The sequence below is a fragment of the Mytilus trossulus genome, chromosome 4 (assembly GCF_036588685.1).
Source record: "Mytilus trossulus isolate FHL-02 chromosome 4, PNRI_Mtr1.1.1.hap1, whole genome shotgun sequence".
In the NCBI taxonomy this organism is placed as follows: Eukaryota; Metazoa; Mollusca; class Bivalvia; order Mytilida; family Mytilidae; genus Mytilus; species Mytilus trossulus.
In genome coordinates this window covers 24,233,145-24,255,203 of record NC_086376.1, presented here as the reverse complement: position 1 = coordinate 24,255,203, position 22,059 = coordinate 24,233,145, and the positions used below count along the sequence as shown (strand labels likewise).

The window sequence follows — 22,059 nt, the reverse complement described above, 5'->3', positions numbered from 1 at the left end:
ATGGTAGTGTAAATAAAGGCAACAGTAGTATACCGCTGTTCAAAACACATAAATCCATGAACAAAAAACAAAATCGGGGTAACAAACTAAAACCGAGGAAACGCATTAAATATAAGAGGAGAACAACAACAAAACACTAAAATGTAACACACATAAACAAAATTAAAATTAATCACAAAAGACATTAAAGTTTACCTATTCATTTAAAAGATACGGTCAACTAAAGTGGAGAAATTTTTCCAACAACAATATACTTTATTTTGCTATTATTCAAATTTATTTAATTGATTGATGTGTTAGATTTCGATATAAATGATACAATAATATTATTTATTTACTTGAAATTTTTCAACAGCTTTTTTCAAGAAGTTTATAAAAATATCTAAAATTTTGCGAATGAAAATTCCAATAATTTCACCAAGATTTTGTTCTACATGATCATGTGTTGCTCTGACATTTTCGATCCATGACAAGTATGAAGTCACTTTAGTATAAACGTCAGGGAACGTTCGACATGACCTATCTCCCCATGATGTCACTCCATAGAGAACAAACTGACCATTAATTTTGCATACAAGTGGTCCTCCGGAATCTCCCTAAAAATAATACAAATCAAATATTAATGTTTTAATGTTTAGGTGTCAGTGTGCAGTGCGGAAAACAAATAATAAAACGACACCTATATGCTGAACTTGTGTAAATATGTGAATACTAATAAAAAACAAAGGCTTTTATGTTCCAGATTTGGACGTTGGTATTCTGAGTAAATACATATATGCCATGTAGAATATTCATTGTATTTTTTGTTGGTGGCTTTTCGTATTTTGATAATCTAGACATTAAAAGAGGTATGAAAGATACCAAAGGGACAGTCAAACTCATAAATCTAACATCAACTGACAACACCATGACACAACATAGAAAACTAAAGAATAAACAACACGAACCCAAACAAAAACTAGGGGTGATCCCAGGTGCTCCGGAAGGGTAAGCAGATCCTGCTCCACATGTGCCACCCGTCGTACTGCTTAGTATGTGATTACAAATCCGGTAAATAATCTAATTCGGTAGGTTTCATTCATGAAAGGGAAGGTAATTGTAGTTACTACGTAAGGAACATATCCGATATAATTTGTGAAACGGATATTCCATAACGATCAACCAACTGGCGATAGATAAAGGATGGCATTTAAAATTTGAAAATTGCAATTCATAGATGTGGTGCGTCTGAAGCGCTATTCTGCATTTGGACTTTTGATCAACATCGGTATATTTTAAACCAGTTCTGAATCACTAACTACTGAAGTGATTAAATATGTTTGGAATAACAGTTTGAAGCATTTATTTTTATAAAACTGATAGACCAGGATGCATATAGTTATCAGAAGTACCAGGGTTATAATTAAATACGCTAGACGCGCATTTCGTATACATAAGACTTACCAGTGCCGCTCATATCAAAATAGTTGTAAAGCCAAACAAGTACAGAGTGAAAGAGCATTGAAGATCCAAAATTCTAAAAAATTGTGCCAAATACGGCTAAAGTAAATCTATTTCTGGGATAATAAAATCCTTAGTTTTTCGAAAGTTCAAAGTTTTGTAAACAGGAAATTTATAAAAACGACCACATAATTGATATTCATGTCAACACCAAAGTGCTGATTACTGGGCTGGTGATACACTCGGGGACGAAATGTCCACCAGCAGTGGTATCGACCCAGTGGTGTTAATAGTTATCAAAGGTACCAGGATTATAATTTAGTACACCAGACGCGCGTTTCGTCTACATAAGATTCACCAGTGACGCCCATATCAAAATAGTTATAAATCAAAATAAGTAAAAAGCGGCAGAGCATTGAGGGTTCAAAATTAAAAAAAAAAGGTTGTGACAAATACGACTAAGCTTTACATGTACTGCTTTAGTTTCATTGGTCGGTATCCTATAGCCTTTGTTTTTCTGCTTTGAACTTAAGAAGAATACACATTGTGGGGAAAACGATAAATGAAAAATACTACCTGGCACGATCCGGTATTACCGTTTCCTGCACAAATGTGACTATCTAGTATATCTCCTTCCCAGGACTGATTGCAGTTGGCGATAGATACAATAGATACACTTAAATGTTGAATATGGCGTCTATCAGCACCACCTACGATAGAATATGTATGCGGAGTTTTCTTAGATTATGAATAAACATGACTAACAATAAACGTATGGTACTGATTCCAATGCGCATGGTACACAAGTTTCTGAAATATTATCATGACAAATTGATGATACATATTTGTTTCTTTTGTAGTGATAATGATTTTGATTCCACTGCTGTATCCCTATTTTTACATTATTACCTAGTATGTTTGTTGAGTTCAAACATTGTTGTCAATCGTCACTGATGAGTTTTTTTGTGGACGCAACGCGGATCTGGCGAAAACACAAAATTTAATCCTGTTTTCATTGATGGGTTTTATTTAGTTCATCAAAATAGAAAATGTCGAAAGAGATGTCCAATTGTACCCTAATTTTTTTTAATCTAAGCTTGAAAACTTCTACATGATTTATTAACTGATATTTTCTTCAAATATAACACACTGTGTCAATAATAGTAATGCCAACGCCCTAGCTACTGAGTGCAAGTATGGTAACCTCATCGGAAAAAAAAACATGGAATACATATAATCCATACCCCTTTCCCTTATATAAATGGTCTGTTGACCTTTCAATTCAGCAATGGAATAGTGACATAATAAAGTGATACTTAGTTTTATAAAAGTCAACGTTTTAGACTTAAAAAGTCAGTTTACGTCTTCGTATTGGTACATGCAAAGTCACGAAAATCAACAAACATACGATAAAGATATGCAATAATAAACGAAAAAAAACGAAAAAAAACCCCAAACTTTTAACGTGATAATCATTACCTTTTGTGGATCCCCATCCGCTGATGTAACAATCAGAATTGATGAAATCACTATTTGTAAGATTGAGCGGAAGACATGCAGTCCTTATGTAATGATCAGAAATGTCGACCGGATTCACGAGTCGTACCAAGGCGATATCGTTGGGAATACCAGGAACATTTTCAATGTAGTCTGGATGCTGAATGTTTGAGGTTAACAGATAAACAAAAAATGCAAATGATAAGCATTCATATGGTATTCACCTATGTAGAAGAGCTGAAAGACATTTGTTTAAAATCCAGATAATATCTGGTGTAAACCAATTTAAAATCTTGTGTACCCTATTTTCGTGTTATTCGTTATCATGAATCAACATTTGCAAGTGGGAACAAATATTTGGAATATATGAAATAATTTCTTAAAATTAAATCGACTTCTAGTAATTGAATGATGAATTTATGATAAGAAATTATTATGTCAGATAGTTATCAAAGGTACCAGGATTATAATTTAGTACGCCAGACACGCGTTTCGTCTACATAAGACTCATCAGTGACGCTCATATCAAAATATTTATAAAGCCAAACAATTTCAAAGTTAAAGAGCATTGAGGGTCCAAAATTTCCAAAAAGTTGTGCCAAATACGGCTAAGGTAATATATGCCTGGGATAAGAAAATCCTTAGATTTTGAAAAATTCTAAATTTAGTAAACAGGAAATTTGTAAAAATGACCACATTATTGATATTCATGTCAACACCGTTGGTTCAACAGATTCTATCGTATATAGTGTTACTTTTTTTATTGATTTTTTATTATTAATATTCGTATCTATTCCATTTATTATCATTCCAATTAAGGTACCCTGTGTGAAGATATATTGCTACCTAGTCCTCTCCATCTTACCGGACTAAAAGCAACTTATTTAATGCGTATTGTTATGCGTTTACTTTTCTACATTGGCTAAAGGTATAGGGAGAGGGTTGATATTTCATAAACATGTTTAACCCAGCAGCAACTTTGCGCCTGTCCCAAGTCAGGAGCCTCTAGCCTTTGTTAGTCTTGTATGCTTTTTAATCTTAGTTTCTTGTGTATAATTCGGAGTTTAGTATGACGTCCATTATCACTGTACTAGTATACCTATTTTCAAGGGTCCAGTTGAAGGACGCCTACGGGTACGGGAGTTTTTTGCTACATTGAAGACCCATTGGTGGCCTTCGGCTGTTGTCTACTCTATGGTCGGGTTGTTTTCGCTTTGACACATTCCCCATTTCCTTTCTCAACTTTATCTCTGTTTGTTAAAAAGCACCAATAACAATACGTCAACGCGCTGCATCTTTTGTAAGCCAGCAATATTTCTGCATTATATCCCTTGATTTCCAGTGGCATTCAGACTTATTAACCCCTTTCCAGATCAAGTTTTTGTTTCATATATTTCATATAGTTAACACGTTTGTGTCTTGTATATGAAAGTTTTACTACAGGAAAGCAACAAACGTCGATCAATTTAAAGTTCAAAATAACTAAGCTATAATGTCAATGTGTACATTTTTGTTGGTTATTGTCTCAATAAGGTTTTATTATGCTCTTTGTTAGCCCAATTAGTGAAAATAACATATTTACTTTTTGTAACTATTTGTACTGCATGTTTGAATATAAATAAGCATAGTATCAGCAAATCAGCAAAAGAGATTAAATTAAATTTATTTTTTGTTATTTTTAAAACAAGTACTCACTACGATCCATGTGTCTATCTGTACTAGCTCTTCGTTATTAGTCACAACGACTTGATGGTGTTCCCCAAGTGTTATATTCACTTCTGTTTTCACTTTGCTGCAGTTAAATAAAGATTCGTAAACAAACCATGCCCTTTAATTCATATGTGCCTGTCCTAAGCCAGGAACTGATAGTCCAGGTGGTCTTGTTGATTGTTGTCGCGATGGAATTGTTGATTGTCGTCAATCATACTTTCTTTTCGTTTAATGTTATTACAACAATCAGATCGTTGGTTCTTGCACTGATGCAAGTGTTGTTTCCCCCTTGGTCTGATATAACTTTTCATAAGGAACGTATTATACTCATCGTTTAGTATGTTTGCATAGTTTCGTGTGCTTGTTTACAGTCTTGGTCTTTGGTGGATAATTTCTCATTGGCAATTACTCAAAATATTTGTAATGAATGATGTTAATAAAAATTTTAACATATTTAGAAGTTATAACATGCAATTGTTGCCTGGTCAAACCGTTTAAGCATGTTCTTCTAAATGGGCAGTAAAGTTGAGTATGAGTAGATAGGACAAATGTGTAATAAAATTAACGGTACCAATTTTCTTGCACCAGAAACTTACTTAAAGATTGATGTGGTATAATCTAGAGCATGTTGAATGAAGGAAACTAAATTACAATATTAAAATAAATGTAATGAAAATAATGCATAGCACAGAAAATAATGAAAGGTACTTCGAATTATTGTCTGTAGAAGGAATTAATTATTGATAACTTGCAGTTGACTTTAAGTTTATTATAAATGGAAAATATACCGTTCCAAGCAATGTGCAGCGGTAACAATCCATTGATTAGATATAAGGGTCCCACCACAAAAATGTCCATCTGCATCATCTAGACTGACCATCCAAGGCCATTCTCCCTCTTCTGCAAACTGACCTCCTACTATTCTAGATGTTTTAGGGAAATCTTGAATTCTTATTCTTGTGACTTTTCCACAAATGTCTGTTTCTATAAGTAACATAGTACATTTGTAGTCAATAAACTTTAACACCTCTTAATATCTCGTTGACAAGTTAATAACTAAGTTTTGGAATATCTATACATTAAAAACAGTTTTCTGAAAGTACTGCGTGTATTATACATCAATGTTGGTTATGTGCTTTTTCTTTGGCAAAATATAAATACGGTTAAATATTTGCATTTTCCTGCGGTGGCAGTGTATCTTGTTTCATTAATCGCATGTTCAAGAAGAATGAGACCCAGTCAAAAAATCCGAAAAGTTTGGATTGATAATAAAACGAAAGCATTAATATACCTGTTGAAAAAATTAATAACTGGTCGTCCTTGGTCTTCTTGTTTTTACAAGTGTCTGGAAGAACTCCTACTCATTTGAAAATGTCGACTAGAAGATGTGCACAAATTCAACTTCTTTTTTCTATCTAAATAATAGAGACTGTTTACAAAATATCAAATCCTACCTAGAGAAATGATTTTCTTTTGGCCAATATGCTTGATAGGAAATCTATCTGTAAAGCATTTCATAAAATATTACCTAAACTTTTGTAGTTTTACCTGGCGATGGTGGTTCCGGATGTGTCGTAGACGGAGCTGGTTTACAACATGTCTGACTATTGCGACATAGAGCCCACGTGTCTGTAAATCCAATACATAATGATGTATCATTCACACATGTACCTCCCCTAGGTGTGCAGGTATCAATGTCGGGTAATGGTGGGCCTGGAAAACTCTTACCTGAGTCATATATCATGCTAATCATTATAGGTTTTTCTTTTTCAGAAATTCAGTTACAGATTGTTGCATAGAAGACAGACTATATACATTTTTGAAATTGATTTTACTAAAGTCTTTTTATGATTATAACGATTAAAAACTTTAAAAAGTTGGATTAATGCAGCATGGTGATTTTGCTTTAAATTAATTATTGCGAAATAGCTATCAGTAGATGTTCAGACAACTATCTCCAAAAATAAAATGAAGCGGATGTAAGAAACTGACCATATGGGACGCGTGGGACATGGTACGACCTTACACAATGCAACATCCCAAATCAAATATTGATCTCTATAAAAGGCATGCCAAAATGTAAAGCAATTTAAACCACAAAACCTAAAGTTTAATTTATGATGTCTCCATAAAAGTATTAAAGGCAAATATGATGACTTCTACTGAAACCCACGCGACGCCCCTGATTTGAACAGGTGTGAATCTGTGATAAACTCCTCCCTCCAGAAAAGCGTTGTAACATCACCTGACTTAAAACTTTTAAAGCATTTAAAAGGCTTAACTTATACAATCAGCATGAAGCGCACAATTCAACAAAGAAACAAACAAAAAAGAAGCAAAATACAGTGCTAAGAGCCTGCTAGCCACGTTATACTAAGCTTATTTCATGTCACATTCGGTTCCAATGTGCAAGTTCGCACCATGTCATAAAGCGTGAAAATTTACAGCGTTTGGCGTTAGTTTTTTGTTCTTTTAATCCATCTCACCAATGCATTTGATATATTTTAATCGTTTTAGTATAATTAATTGTGTCTATGATTGTTCCTTTTAACGACTCTTAAAGTCATTTTGGGGTTATCATTTTGTGATTTAGGACAGATTTTATGCGTTGATCATTTGAAATAATATAGTTTTCATGTTATCTTTCTCATTTTTTGTTAATATCATATAAATGTTTTTTTTTGTATTTTCTTGATTTTTATGTAAATTATGATAAATAATTTTTTTTTTAAATTGCAGTATTTTATCTTGTGGATTCCGTTACACTATATTTCACTTTTTTGTGTAAAATATAATCATACAGTAGGAACTCCTTCAGCCAGAGTTGACAATGGTCATTTTTTGTTTAGGCAATGTTTGTGTGTATGACTAACATAACTTTGTAACGCACGTTCAATATAATATTTCATTAAACGCTTGTCGTTTGCAATGACATATATATCATTATGCCCCACCTACGATAGTAGAGGATCATTGTGTTTTCTGGTCTGTCCGTCTGTCCGTCCGTCCGTGCGTCCGTTCGTCCCACTTCAGGTTAAAGTTTTTGATCAAGGTAGATTTTGATGAAGCTCCAAGTCCAATCAACTTGAAACTTGGTACACTTGGCGCTAATGCAACGACCTTTCTAATTTTAAAGCCAAAATAAGACTTTTGACTCCAATTTCATGGTCCACTGAACATAGAAAAATAAAAGTGGGCGTTTCAGGTTAAAGTTTTTGGTCAAGGTAGTTTTTGATGAAGATGAAGCCCAATCAACTTGAAACTTAGTACACATGTTCCGTATGGTATAATCTTTCTAATTTTAATGCCAAATTAGATTTTTTACCCAATGTCACGGTCCATTGAACATGGAAAATGATAGTGCGAGTGGGGCATCCGTGTACTTTGGACACATTCTTGTTGGTTTATATTTTGAATTTAAAATCTTGTTGCCATCTAAACGTTAGAATGCTACCTGGCGTTGGACATTTTGATCTAGTACTGTTGTAAACAAGGTTCATGTTTTTTGGTGAAATAATTAAATTTAAATCTAATATTGTCGTTTTCATCAAAACAGAAAGAACCTACTTTTATGCAGATGTTGCTTCTTTATAGGATGCGTGGCACACTTTAAATTTCAAAATATGTTAAAAATAATAATTCGTTATTGAAATGGATGTTAAAGAAAATGTGAAGCTATTATTTCTCAACAAAATAGATAAGCATGTTTTTTATAATCATGATTCATGAATCGTATCCCTCAGAGCAATCTGCTCTTTGATTAATGTAACATTGTAGCCTGTTATCGTCCTGAATATGCATACAATATTTGCCACTGGACATTAAGCAACCAACAATCAATCATGTTAAAATTGATGGGTCCCTTTTTTTCTATCAAATCGGGCACGTGACTCGATTAATTCAAAAGATCTTAATGTTACCATATAATATAAATGTAACAAACATTCTTTCTTAACTACCACGAATCAAAAACTGAATATGGAAAAGAAAGAAAGAAAAAACGATGATTTCAAATAAATTGTGTCTTAGGTAGACTAGTTTCAATTAAAAAAGATGAAAATAAGTATGACTGACCTTCTGTTATTAGATGAAGGATAATCAAACATACAATGCGACTATAATGCATATTCCTTCTTTCTTGTCTCATTTAACATACTGTAATTCTTTTATGATATGTAAATAGGTACGAGTATATATAGTAATAAACAGCAATTGTTTTGTATTTGTCATAAATGTTATAAGTATTTGTCTGGTAGATAAGTATTGTATGTTATGTTTGCTTTACATGTATTGTGATCTATTGTGGGTGATTTTGATTTAGTGACTAATAAGTGTAATTGTGAAATATTCAAACTCAAATTACGGAGGTTTATTTATTTTCAATTTTATCAAGAGTGCACATTAGCTGCTTTTTATATTACATTTTTTCATTTCTGAATTTTCTGCACTAATTTATTTTCTTTTGTCTTTGTTTCAAGCATACATATACATGTGTGTGTATGTTTTTTTTTTTTTTTAAATGATTGTTTATAATCAAACTTTTTTAAAATTTGAACACAATGGTCATCATACGTGCCTTGAAGGTCTTCTTTTGTTTCAGACTGAGAACTAAATGATGTTGAATGGGAAGCTGATTTAATATATAATTGATGGTAAAGGAGCAATGAAAAGAAGATAAATGTGATGGTTACAAACTGAGCATCCTTATAATTTCGGGCGCGATATTTTCTCTTATGCATTTATATTTGAGCACTTTTTAAAATGTTAATTTGAAATTGAAATCTTGACCCTATTTATATATTCTGATATTTAAGAAAAAAGATGTATAAAAGAATATGCGGTAGGATTGCTAGTGACACAACTCTTCACAAAAGACAAAAATATAGTAAAATAAACAATTATAGGTCGCCGTACGGCCTTCAACAATGAGCAGAGCATATACCGCATAATCAGCTACAAAAGGCACAAACATGACAAATGTAAAACAATTTACACGAGAAAAATAACAGTCTTATTCATTTACAAGTTAATGAACGAAAAACAAAAATGCAATGCAACAACCAATAATAACCTCTGAAATACAGGCTCATGACTACAGGATGGAGCGGGGTTAAACATATTACCGTGTGCCCCCTAACCTTAGAAATTGGTGCAATATTGCAACATAAGAACAAACTATAAAATCAGTCTTAAAGGGCTTATCTCATTAAATGGATACAAATGGAAATACATCTAACAAAAACTAAGAGAGGACGTGGCCGGGTACTTGTACATCTCTCTTAATAGCATGCAAGTATGCAAATGTTTGCATTTTGTATTTTCTTTATTTTATCTGTCATGTTCATTGATGCAACCACCTTCTTAAATAATTCGCTAATTGTGGGCGCTTGCAAAATTATCTGTATAAATTATGTTTCTGTGTATCTGTAAATTGTAAATAAATTACACTCACTATTTGAATCTACGTAGAGCAGTTGTGCAAGTTTCACATTAGTTGCCGATAAGGTTTTTACAGGCTATTTTAAAATATAAATGAACGAATATATAGATTAGATCGATGCGCAATAGTTTCATTAAACTTTTAACAACATTTACTCTAAAGTACAAATAAGAAATTGATTTCACCATTTAATAAATTACCGCAGACGACTTCGAATCGACCTTATATGAATAGAACACCCGGATGTGGATATGTTGTACCTAACGTTTCCTATTTATGTTAAAGATAAATTTCTTTATAAAATCTAAAGGCTTTATTTGTAAGAACCTGATAACAGAAGTAGTGTTTAAACTATGAATATATCTATTCGTAAACATTATGGAATATACTTTACAAGGAACGATTTTTTGTTTTTGTTTCATTTTGACCTGCATGCGAGGTAAATATAGATACAGAAATATCACTTTTTTGAACATTTTTTTTTATAAAGTTTTTCAATTGTGCTTTGGGAACATGTTCCTATTTGTACATATTATGTTGGTCCCTCCTGGCTTGTTTAAAGTACCCAAAATGAAAGATCCATAGCTCGAACGTGAAAATCATATTAAAACTAACGATTTAAACCTCCATCACTAATGAAAAAGATAGTACTTCCACTTAACACGAAATCATTGATATCAACTGGAAAATACAATTGTAAAAAATTACATGCCAAATAAAATTTACTCTGAAATAAAAAATTGAAACCTATTAGTTTGGTATCAAGTGTAATTATTTCATTATAGTGCAAATGAAGGCAGAGTAATTGTAATTATGCTGCATTTTGCTTATAATTACAATTGTGATATATTTGACCTCAAACCGTTGTTTTAATACCACCAATACAGAATAATACAGATGAAAAAATTTAGGATACGTGTTTTATTTAGTATTATTAGAAAAAATAGTAAATAACATATCAATGACAACATACCACATCCTCTCCCGTTATATTCATTGCATGTTCAGGCTGAGAACAAATTAACAATAAATTTATAGATAGGCGAAAAATTTGGAATGAAAACTGAAAATAAGGTTTATTCGATAGAGATTCAAGTGTTGCCTTACAACAGGCAACCACAGACCCCTCAAAGAGTCGTTGCAAGGGTTCATAACTCTCTCTATACTACAAATCGGATTTAACCATCAACCCTAGACGTATCCGAAAAAGTCACATACAAAGACAAACAGCGATAAAAAAAAAATTGATCAGACAGTCTGGTTTGGGGCTAACACACACTGTGGTCTGTTAAACCAGTTTAACGTGCAAACTCCGTTTGTTTACCGATCTACACCACATTCCGTCAGAGAAGTGAACGTCTATCTCTTCAGCTTAGGATAGTTATAATAATTGTTAGCTGTCTGCTATTACTTTTGCTCATTGTTAGGTGTAAACAATTACCAGGTGGAGAATGACAAAATAATATGTATTTTACTTATTCATCAGTAAAACTTTCGCTTGGTGAAATCAGTTGTGTCTTTAATGATGGTAGTATGTGTTCTGGTTGGACCTTCGAACAAAACTCCACAATATATGCTGCTAACTGGACTATCTGGAAAGGTGCAACTTTGACAGCGAACACTGGGCCACAGAGGGACCATTTAAAAAAAGGTTGTATTATAACATGACTTTCGTGTTTTACAATTCCATAATAAAGCGCCTATGATAACAGAACACGGAAAAAATGAAGAAGAAGCAATTTGAGATATATTAAATTCAAAAAGGCGATTTGGAAAAAAAACACCCGAATCTTAACAATTATTTAGATTATTACATATATATCAACGTATACCATTTTTCACAAAGTGTTGTTCAAAATAGATATGAGACACGGCATGACCCTGATAGATAATTTACCCACATTATCATCATGGAAGTATACATGTACTCGAGACTGAGACTACTACAAAGTTACAGCTTTTTCAGTAATGCAACAAGTTATCAGCCAACATGAATATATATAAAAGCATTAAAAGTTTGAAATATAAATGCTTCAAAAGTTTTTCTCAGCTAATGACTAAAATTGACTAAAAAATTTCCCAAATTCACCGTTTCGTCTCTTTTCGCATTTGCCTCTCTTTTATGTTCGAACACTACATGTGTATTGAGTTGCGAACGTTTTAAGGTAGCGAACGAAACCGATACCCTCAGAACTGAGACTGGTTCCTATTAGGTCGCATTCTGTACCATACTAAAAAAAATAATAATGTCGTTTTCTCAAGATACCACAATATACAAACAATATAGAAGAAAAAACCCTGACGTTTAATTTATGACACGTTATTAGATGCGCAACGAAAACAATGTCATCACAAACTCGTCTTGTGTTACTAATCATTTGTTTTATCTATTTTGTAGATGGCTTCTACATCTTTATGGAAACTACAAATAATAAACATCGAGACATTGCCATGTTTTATTCTCCTATCATAGAACAGACAGATCAGGTTGTCAATGTCACGTTTTGGTACTACATGCATGGAATATTTATCCAGAGTCTCAAAGTATATGTCTTTCCTGGTAATGGAGACCAACAACTTGTTATCTCTATAAATAATGAACAAGGAAAGCAATGGAAACAAGCTGTGGCATATTTGGAACATATGGGGCCTTTCAAGGTAAGTAAAATATTCAAGGTCTTTTGTGACAATAGTTGTGTTGAAGCATACGGTTATAATACAAGTTTAATTTTCGACTTACAAATGTAATACATGAATTGAATTTGACTTTTAAAACGTTCATGGCATCTAGATGTATTTGTATCGTTAACCCATCTACGTATATACAGCATGTTATTTCATTCATTAATATGAATGGTAATTTCTGTTTAAAGATATTCCCATATTAATGTAAGCCACACATCAACCAAAATGCAGAATTTCATATGCTGATCGTTCATCTAGAGGTAACAAAACAACCTTCAATAATACAAAAAACTGGAATAAGAATATGTCACAGTACAAACAAAATTGGTATAGGCTAGATATAGCTTACTTGACAACACTGTCGCGAATCAAATAATGTTTTTATTTATTGATAGAAATATGAAAATATATGTTTAAAAACTGATGATTTTGAAAAAAAAATGTTCTTGTTCTTTAATATCATCCAAAAGGTTTTTAATAGCATTCATATACTATGAATTAGCGAGATGAAATACAATTGTCATACTGGTACAAAAGTTGTATGTTAAACCACGTAACTGTTAAGGTAAACTCTTTATCGATGCATTTTAAAGATAGGATTCCAAGCAATGGTAGGAAGTGCTGTATCGGACATAGCAGTTGATGATATCACAATAACAGGAGCAGGTAATTCCCTATTATGTCAAAAACGTTCTTAGATCGTGAAAGGCTTAACTAGTAAAGAATGTAATGTGACCATTTGACTTCATAAATAAACAGTTAAACTAAAGAAAATGATAATCATAAAAACTTCCTATATTGAGGTACGAATGAAGTTATCTTTTCGGTAGTATGAATGCCTTGAAAGGAATACTGAGTTGGTTTAAAGAATTAAAATAGTAGAGAAGGTTATGTTGATAAAATTGGAGTTCAGAGAAACAATTATAATTTTAAGAAAGCAGGTAATATTTTCATTCCATCTCTCAAATGTTAAATTAAAACAAATTCAATGTTTTACTAGTTTGTTTTTTCTTGTTTTGCAGAAATATACCCTCGTTCCACTACTATTGGTAAGTTTTTCTATATCATTATTCCATTCCCCTTGGCATATTCTTATTATAGAATTCAATTGGTATATTCTTAGAAATATATATTACTTATGCACCTTTGTTATTAATTTCTTATTGGTCAAATATTTTTTTTTTGTTTAAGAAATTTATGAATTTGCCTTGCATTCAGTATGTCATTATTGTAGAAACAGAATATTATGATAATGAAATCATGACGTCAATAATTTCATGCGTCCAAAGCGCTTTTCTGGATTTACCTTGATCAGAAACGCCCGAAGCCGAACATCCGAAAGCTGAGGATGTAAAATTATTTAAAGAGGTTTATCATTCGTCCACCCCTCTTTGTAAATTTTTTTCGGATTCTAGATTTACTCCCTATTTATTTCCCCTCCTTCCTTTTGTAAAATGAAAATAAAGAGATATAGGATTGACAATGAGACAACTATCCGCCCGTAGCCACAGGCTGGGGAAGTAAGCATTTATAGATCCCCAAATTGTAGCATTGAACATTACACCCTTATCATATAGTTAGCTGTAATGTTCCTTTGTGACAAAATATCAAACAATTCAAATGAGAAAATGGACGACATAATTTATGCTTTTAAACGAACAACACATTTGGCAAACGGCGGTCACAGAATCGCAACCCTTTGGGTTAAAAGAAGAATTATGTTTATATCTATCGAGAGTGACAAAATATCAAACAATTCAAATGAGAAAATGGACGACATAATTTATGCTTTTAAACGAACAACACATTTGGCAAACGGCGGTCACAGAATCGCAACCCTTTGGGTTAAAAGAAGAATTATGTTTAAATCTATCGAGAGTAAGAGCAAAGTGAAAGCACTTTTAATTTTGCTGCATGATTATACAACTATTTCATAATTAATTATCAATGTAACTTAAAAACTTTCCAGAAACATCAACCAGTTTGAATAAAGAAAAGAGATTAAATGAAAACGAGACTGAAGATTTTTTCCCTTTACCATATATAATCATATGTGTCATAGGCGGTGTTTTGTGGCTCGTTATTCTCTTTCTTTTATGTTGCTGTGTACACCACGCAAGTCGACTTCAGAATTCCAAAAGGACTGTTGGATGTAACACTTCACCACGTATTTATAGTAATGACCAAGTGGGAGGTAAACAGAATACTTTACTAGAGGACAATGACGTCACCACATTAGATAAAGTAGAACTGACATTAGATCCTCTACAATTATTGAGTCACCACTACGAAATCATCTTAGACAAGTGTGAGACTAAACTCTGATTTGTAAACTTTCACATATTCATATGTATTACAGATTACAATTTCTGCATTAGTGTTACTGTATGCATAGATTTATGTAAGGGTTTCACTGATTTATGAACTTTAGGCTATTTCACGAGATTCTTTACATTTACATTATTCTTTTTTATCTTCAGTTTAACTCGCAGGTTATCAGCAGATGAAGTGTATATATTTTATTTTGAGTATATTTTAATTTTGGCAAATTATTATGTTGATAATAGCATGAACAAAGTAAACCATCTGAGAATATCAAATATACTGCAACAGATATCAACAGTTCATACCAACTATTCTGTTCTAGAATTCAATTAGTATTGCCATTTCTTAGGAGAATAAGAATAAACACCAGTAGGCGATATTTTAATAAATTTATCAGTAGTTTCAAACGAACAAAACGCAATTATAGGACCAAACCGGTACACTGTTCACATGCACTCGTATGTTTCTTAACTCCATAATTATGCTGACCTCTCGATGTTGCACGAATAGGTTGATCTATACGATGTGACTGTGTCTAAACTAACTAGCAAAACCTAAGTCGTGGTTTACCATCTTCATCGTCTGGTCTACTTAGTATCAAACAAAATATCATTCCGAATATGGCAGTTTTAATTTGCTGAGCGGGAATTCACGTTGCAATACGACGTAATTCGGTAATTATCTATCAAGTATTGCATTAAGTTGTGGTGTTTCTTTTGTACTACGGTAAACCGTATATATATTTTGTTATGTCTTATGTTCGCTGGGAGACGACGTGGTTTGGGATTTATATATCCCACTTGCGGGTATTCTGTTGTTACTGATGTTTACCTGTGGGTAATTTCAAGTTTACTGTCCTCCGAGATAACAACTATTTTTCGACGTGAAGCAAACAAAAATTCCCATGAAATCAGAAAACTTGATTCTTTTTCTCGAAATATATTACACTAATATTACTGTACGCATATGAATTACGCTAAACCCTAAATGAATTATCTTTTTCGTTCATCACAATAGTTGCAAACCAGTGTATTGTTGATTTACAGAATGTTCATGTAAACACATATCGGAATATTTTTCTTCAGATGTACTAAACATTAAACATTTTTTAAACTATCCATACACATGTATACTAATTTAATCTTAGACACAGGATTTTTATTGGTTATTTATTGGCTTTCAGTAACTGCAAGTACTCTCAGATTTGTCATTTGTGCTTTGAGTCTTTTGTGTTTTTGTTAGCGTTTTCATGTGCTTTTTAATCAATCTGGTGAGTTTTCATTTTTTCTAGTTGTTCTTATGATGTACGGTTACACCACTGTCAGAAATTAAGGATATAGTGTCAAAAAATAGGCTATGTATGTGTTTGTTTTTGTTTATAAATATAAAAGTACTTATGTTTTTTCGTTTGATCTGTTTACTCAATGTAACACTGATTATGTCATTCCGAGGTATTATACAGCTTACTTATATGGGATTTGCTCATTTTTGAAGACTATACTGTGACATATAGTTGTTTAAGATTTCTTTGACATCTTACTCTATTTACTCAAGTGGCCAATTATATCATTGGCAATCATTCGAAATCATATTTTTATAATTACCAAACAGAAAAGTATTGGATCGTCTCGAATATGCTTTTCTACACAGAAATAGAAAAATATATAAAAAAATGAAGATTTGTATCATGATACTAAAATAAGACAGAACAACAAGCATTTACAAACATACTACTAAAGCTAGAACGGGTAACGTCTGTCCTAAATAGTGGAAAACAATGTATAATCTAGTCCAATTAACTATTAACGCCTGCCTTGTCAGCATCGCCAGGTACTGCAGCATCGCAAACAATTTCGTCAGATAGTGCTTTATTATTTATACCCTTCTACGTCAACCTGTATATTTGATATACAGCTAAGACAAGACTGATTAGGTCCCAAATAAATAGAAGGAATGTAACAGCATCGTTTACACCTTTATGTATCCATACGATAAGGATCACACAAATAACAAAAATGTCTGCTAGAATGACTATAAACTTATAAGTTATTACAAGACAAAAACGGAATATCTTGGCATTCGTTCCCTTGTCATTTAGACACAAAAAGAAGCACGTTTTGCAACAGTTACAACAGTTTCTACAACTGAATGAAGTTTGCAACATGAGAAATACAAAAATTGTTATCATCAAAATTTTGAAAAATCAACTGAATGGGTGCGGGGTCTATATCAACGGTCATATCGCTTGCCACATCGGATAAGTTTCCTTTGGCTCCACAGGTGTCAGCAATATAAAGCGTTATACCAGTTGTGTTTTTCGCCTCGCATTCACTGGAATACACCGCCGTCATTGTAGCAACACTACCTGCTATCCCGAACCAAAATCTTATCAAAAATATCGTATTGATGCTGCACCATTTATTGACAAGTTTCTTAAATAGGAAAGACGTTAAATCTTGAGCAGCATCTTCAAGCATTTCCAACGTGAACGTAGAGCGACAGCAAGCTACTACTTTTTCAGCTAAAATGAAATAATGATAAGATTTCAATAGTATTTTTTCTTTTTTTCGTTTTTTCGGTAGCTTGCTTTAATGTATGCTAATAACTAATGTTCACTTTTCTACATTGACTAGAGGTATAGGGGGAGGGTAGATATCTCATAAACTTGTTTAACCCCGCCGCATTTTTGCGCTTGTCCAAAGTCAGGAGCCTCTACACTTTGTTAGTCTTGTATTGTTTTTAATTTTAGTTTCTTGAATGTGTACAATTTGGAGTTAAGTATGGCGTTCATTATCACTGAACTTGTATATATATTTGTTATGGTGCCAGCTGAAGGACGCCACCGGGTGCGGCAATTTATCGCTGCATTGAAGACTAGTTGGTGACATTCTGCTATTGTCTGTCCTTATGGTCGGGTTGTTGTCTTTTTGACGCATTCACCATTTCCATTCTCAATTTTATTAAAATTCATTCAAATAAAACTATATATTTTATACAAATAAAACTATATATTTTATTCAAATAAAACTATAGTCGCCGTCACGTAAAATTGGCACCATGATTTTTGTCAAAATTTTCTAAAATATCGACCGCGTTTACTCGAGATCATGTTTTTCAATTAGCGGGATAAAAATCCAATCCAAATATATACTACTGTCCTACCTTTTATTGTGTTTGCACAGTATAATCCTGACCTTCACAAAATCCAGGATTATTTTGTATGGTGGAATCCGACATTGTTATTACCGGAAGTGTTGCCGTGGAGTCCACGTGCTCTCAATTTTCTTGTGTCTCTCGGAGCTGTGCGTCATCTCTATGTAAAAAGCGCGGGAAATCGTATCATCAATGACAATGATATTACCTGGAGAGTAACGAATGTTATGTAGTAAGGGATCCTCATAGAAACCAAGATGGCGGTTTTACAATGAAAACAATCTTGAAAAATGTGAAGGTCAGGATTATACAGTGCAAACACAATAAAAGGTAGGACAGTAGTATATATTTGGATTGGATTTTTATCCCGCTAATTGAAAAACATGATCTCGAGTAAACGCGGTCGATATTTTAGAAAATTTTGACAAAAATCATGGTGCCAATTTTACGTGACGGCGACTATATATATTTTATTAAAAAAAAACTATATATTTTATTCAAATAAAACTATGTATTTTATTGAAATAAAACTATGTATTTTATTCAAATAAAACTATGTATTTTATTCAAATAAAACTATATATTTTATTCAAGTAAAACTATATATTTTATTCAAACAAAACTATATATCTTATTCAAATAAAACTATATATTTTATTCAAATAAAACTATATATTTTATTCAAATAAAACTAAATATTTTATTCAAATAAAACTACATATTTTATTTTAATAAAACTATGTATTTTATTCAAATAAAACTATATATTCTATTCAAATAAAACTATATATTTTATTCAAATAAAACTATATATTTTATTAAATAAAACTATATTTACTAAAATAAAACTAAATAATTTATTCAAATAAAACTATAAAATTTATACAAATAAAACTATATTAGTTATTCAAATAAAACTATATTATTTATTCAATAAGATAAAACATACATGTTGTTTGTATTTACGTACATGTATATTTCCCTTTCTGACTAATATTTCTGTTATAGCGACAAAACATACGGTATTGAGAGAAATTATGGGTCTTTCGTTCCAAAAGATTTATTAATAGAAATATCAAACGCAAAATTTAGCATACAGAAATTAAAGTATTCATAACGAAAAAAAGATAACAATTTCTTAAAAGTAACTTCTTCCTTTTTCCTTTCGTTCTTCATTATAGCATTCATTGTTTTTGAAATGCTTTACTAACATTTTAATTACCATATGATCATGAGTCATTACTAAAATAATAAATCATTATTAATGATATAATTTTTTTGAGCAGGGTTTTCAATTTTACTAATGTAAACGTTTAGCTGAAATTGTTTTAATAAAAATGTCACTCAAAGTTTAAAACAATCATAATTTGTTGAGAATGATTTGCAAAACTTCTTACCGGCCATGATATATGATATGATATGATATGATTCCAATAAAAATGCAAACGAGCCGAAGACTGACGATCGATCTAGTGATCAGCTAAAAGCACAACTTAGTGTTTATATTGATACATATTTAAGTCCCGTGTGATGTCCCCTTGTATGATGGAACGGAAAATTTTGCTCTACTAAAATTTGTTGAAAATGTCGTTTTAAGTTATAGCTGTATAGTGGATTTTTTGACATGAACTTTCTTTAGGAATGCAGATGCGTGAGTGTTAACGACGAATTTTTTAAAGTGAAATTGAACTTTTGCACAACTATTGATTATTTTATTTTATAAACGGACACAAAGCTATATACACAACACAACCTAAACATCACTCACACTAAAGTTTTCGTGTTGATTACTAAACAAAGGAGAAGTTTCGATCGAGCAGACAAAGTTGGACTTTGGACTTCGTATATATATGATATGCAAATTAGACGTAATGTGTTAACCTTTGAACTTAAAGTTTGCTGAGTGTAAAAATGTCACTAAAAGAAACAGCAGCACTACTGGCTGAAAGTCGAAAAATAGTCAACCAATCAAAAGAAGATGATTCTTATGTACTTTTAAACATGATCCTCAAAATCGTTACGACCATGGATAATAGAATGCAAAAAATAGAGAAAGGCGTAAATAAAATTGATGAGCTGAAAACTATAATCACATCTGTAGTAGCAAGAGTAGGGGATTTGGAAAAAAACGTTCACGACGTAAAATTAAAAAATTCTGAGTTGGAGGGCAGTATTGAAGGCATCAGCAATGTATTTGACGAAGTAAATAACATTAATAAAGAATACAAGGCCAAACTGCAAAATCTTTCGTCAAAATTTATTCAACTAGAAAACGCAACAAAATTTGAAATCGGAAAACTTAGAGTAGAAAACGAAAAGATAGAAAAACTGAAATCAAACATCTTAGACCTACAGTGCAGATCAATGAAAAACAATTTAATTTTTTCTGGCTTAGCTTACAATAAAAATGAAAATTGTGAAGCAAAATTGAGAAATTTTATCTACGAGGAGCTACAAATTGAACACCATATAGAATTCGGTAACGTTCATAGATTTGGGAAAATAGGACGGAATAGAGCCAAACCAATTGTTGCGCGTTTCATTTACCGACGCGACCTCGAATGCGTTCTCCAAAAAGCATTTCGCCTCAGAGGAAAGCCATTTAGTATTAATGAACAATTCCCGGCAGAAGTTGAAGCCCGCCGTAAGAAACTTTATCCTGTTATGAAACAGGCGAAGCAAGACGGTAACCAGGTGTCTTTGATACGGGACAAACTATTCATTAACGGAGAACAATTCGAAATTACAGAACACATTGATATAGATGATCAGAACAGAGGACATCCGAACGGAGGGTTCAGAGACATAATGATGACCCCAGCTAATACTAACGGTCGCCCTTATAAACGACAAAGATCTGGATCAAGCCCAAGTAGTGAATCAACTCACCTATAGGAATGCCAAGGAGAGCATAACCAACATTTATCAGATATAACTTTTAACTGTAACAATACGTTAAATACTACTAAAAATGTATACATAAGAAGTGATATAAATATTTTGTGTTTAAACTGTTGTGGTGTTAAAAAAAGATTGAACTATCCTGAATTTCAATCATTGTTGAGTAATAATGATATAATTTGTTTAGTAGAAACAAAAACTGACGATGTAGATATTATTGATTTACCAGGTTATGAATTTAGAATGAAAAATAGAAAGAAAGTGTCAAGAAATAGGTCAGGTGGTATAACTTTAGGGTACAAATTAGAACATGCAAATAAAATTAAAATTTTAACAACAGTTACTGACAGTCAGTTTGTTCTTTGGTTCAAAGTATCGTCAGATTTACTTGATATTGATGATGACATAGTTTTTGGCATAGTATATATTCCTCCGGAATACACAAATTACTCATCTCAAGATGCTTACAGTCAGTTAGAAAATGAATACATTATTTTTTCTGATAATTATAAATATGTGTCATTACTTGGTGATTTCAACGGACGAACAGCAGACGACGACGATTTTGTTATTATGCATGATGATAAACATACCGATAATATTACAGATTTTATAGAAAATAAAGTGTATATGCTTGACGAATTAAATATTCCAAAGAAAAGAAAATCTTTGGACAGGGTAAAAAATGGATACGGGAAACGATTGTTAGATTTATGTAAAGGAAACAATTTATTTATTGTAAATGGTCGAATTGGTGATGATAGACAGCATGGTAAATTAACATGTAGAAATAGCAGTATTGTAGACTATTGTATTAGTAGTGTTGAGTTGTTAAAATATTTTACTAATTTTCATGTACTTGATTTTTGCACCTTATATTCTGATGTTCATTCGCCATTACAGATAAC

The 22,059-nt window shown here is 32.1% G+C and overlaps 2 protein-coding genes across 2 annotated transcripts; one reads left to right on the top strand and one right to left on the bottom strand.

Moving 5' to 3' along the window:
• Positions 1 to 326: 326 nt before the first annotated feature.
• On the bottom strand, positions 327 to 8,794 carry LOC134716516 (chymotrypsinogen B-like). Its single transcript, XM_063579524.1, has 7 exons — positions 8,722 to 8,794; positions 6,196 to 6,375; positions 5,436 to 5,631; positions 4,633 to 4,729; positions 2,920 to 3,097; positions 2,017 to 2,150; positions 327 to 596 (listed from the first exon to the last, which is right to left on the bottom strand). The coding sequence occupies exons 1-7, from the start codon at positions 8,792 to 8,794 to the stop codon at positions 327 to 329; spliced, it is 1,128 nt and encodes a 375-aa protein (XP_063435594.1).
• Positions 8,795 to 10,304: 1,510 nt separating this feature from the next.
• Positions 10,305 to 16,368, top strand: LOC134714928 (MAM and LDL-receptor class A domain-containing protein 1-like). Its single transcript, XM_063576640.1, has 6 exons — positions 10,305 to 10,526; positions 11,574 to 11,738; positions 12,486 to 12,745; positions 13,366 to 13,438; positions 13,795 to 13,821; positions 14,742 to 16,368. Exons 1-6 carry the CDS (start codon positions 10,466 to 10,468, stop codon positions 15,095 to 15,097), a joined length of 942 nt encoding a protein of 313 aa, XP_063432710.1. The 5' UTR covers positions 10,305 to 10,465; the 3' UTR covers positions 15,098 to 16,368.
• The last annotated feature ends 5,691 nt before the right edge of the window (positions 16,369 to 22,059 follow it).

What these genes read in the sequence shown, in the direction of transcription:
- LOC134714928 (XM_063576640.1), top strand. Translation starts at nt 10,466, where the DNA reads ATGGAATATACTTTACAAGGAACGATTTTTTGTTTTTGTTTCATTTTG. An exon ending in CATTTTGACCTGCATGCGAG is followed by an intron (nt 10,527 to 11,573) that starts GTAAATATAGAT and finishes CTTATTCATCAG; the next exon opens with TAAAACTTTCGCTTGGTGAA. An exon ending in GAGGGACCATTTAAAAAAAG is followed by an intron (nt 11,739 to 12,485) that starts GTTGTATTATAA and finishes TCTATTTTGTAG; the next exon opens with ATGGCTTCTACATCTTTATG.
- LOC134716516 (XM_063579524.1), bottom strand. Translation starts at nt 8,794, where the DNA reads ATGAGACAAGAAAGAAGGAATATGCATTATAGTCGCATTGTATGTTTG. An exon ending in TCCGGAACCACCATCGCCAG is followed by an intron (nt 5,632 to 6,195) that starts GTAAAACTACAA and finishes TGTTACTTATAG; the next exon opens with AAACAGACATTTGTGGAAAA. An exon ending in GTAATACCGGATCGTGCCAG is followed by an intron (nt 597 to 2,016) that starts GTAGTATTTTTC and finishes TATTATTTTTAG; the next exon opens with GGAGATTCCGGAGGACCACT.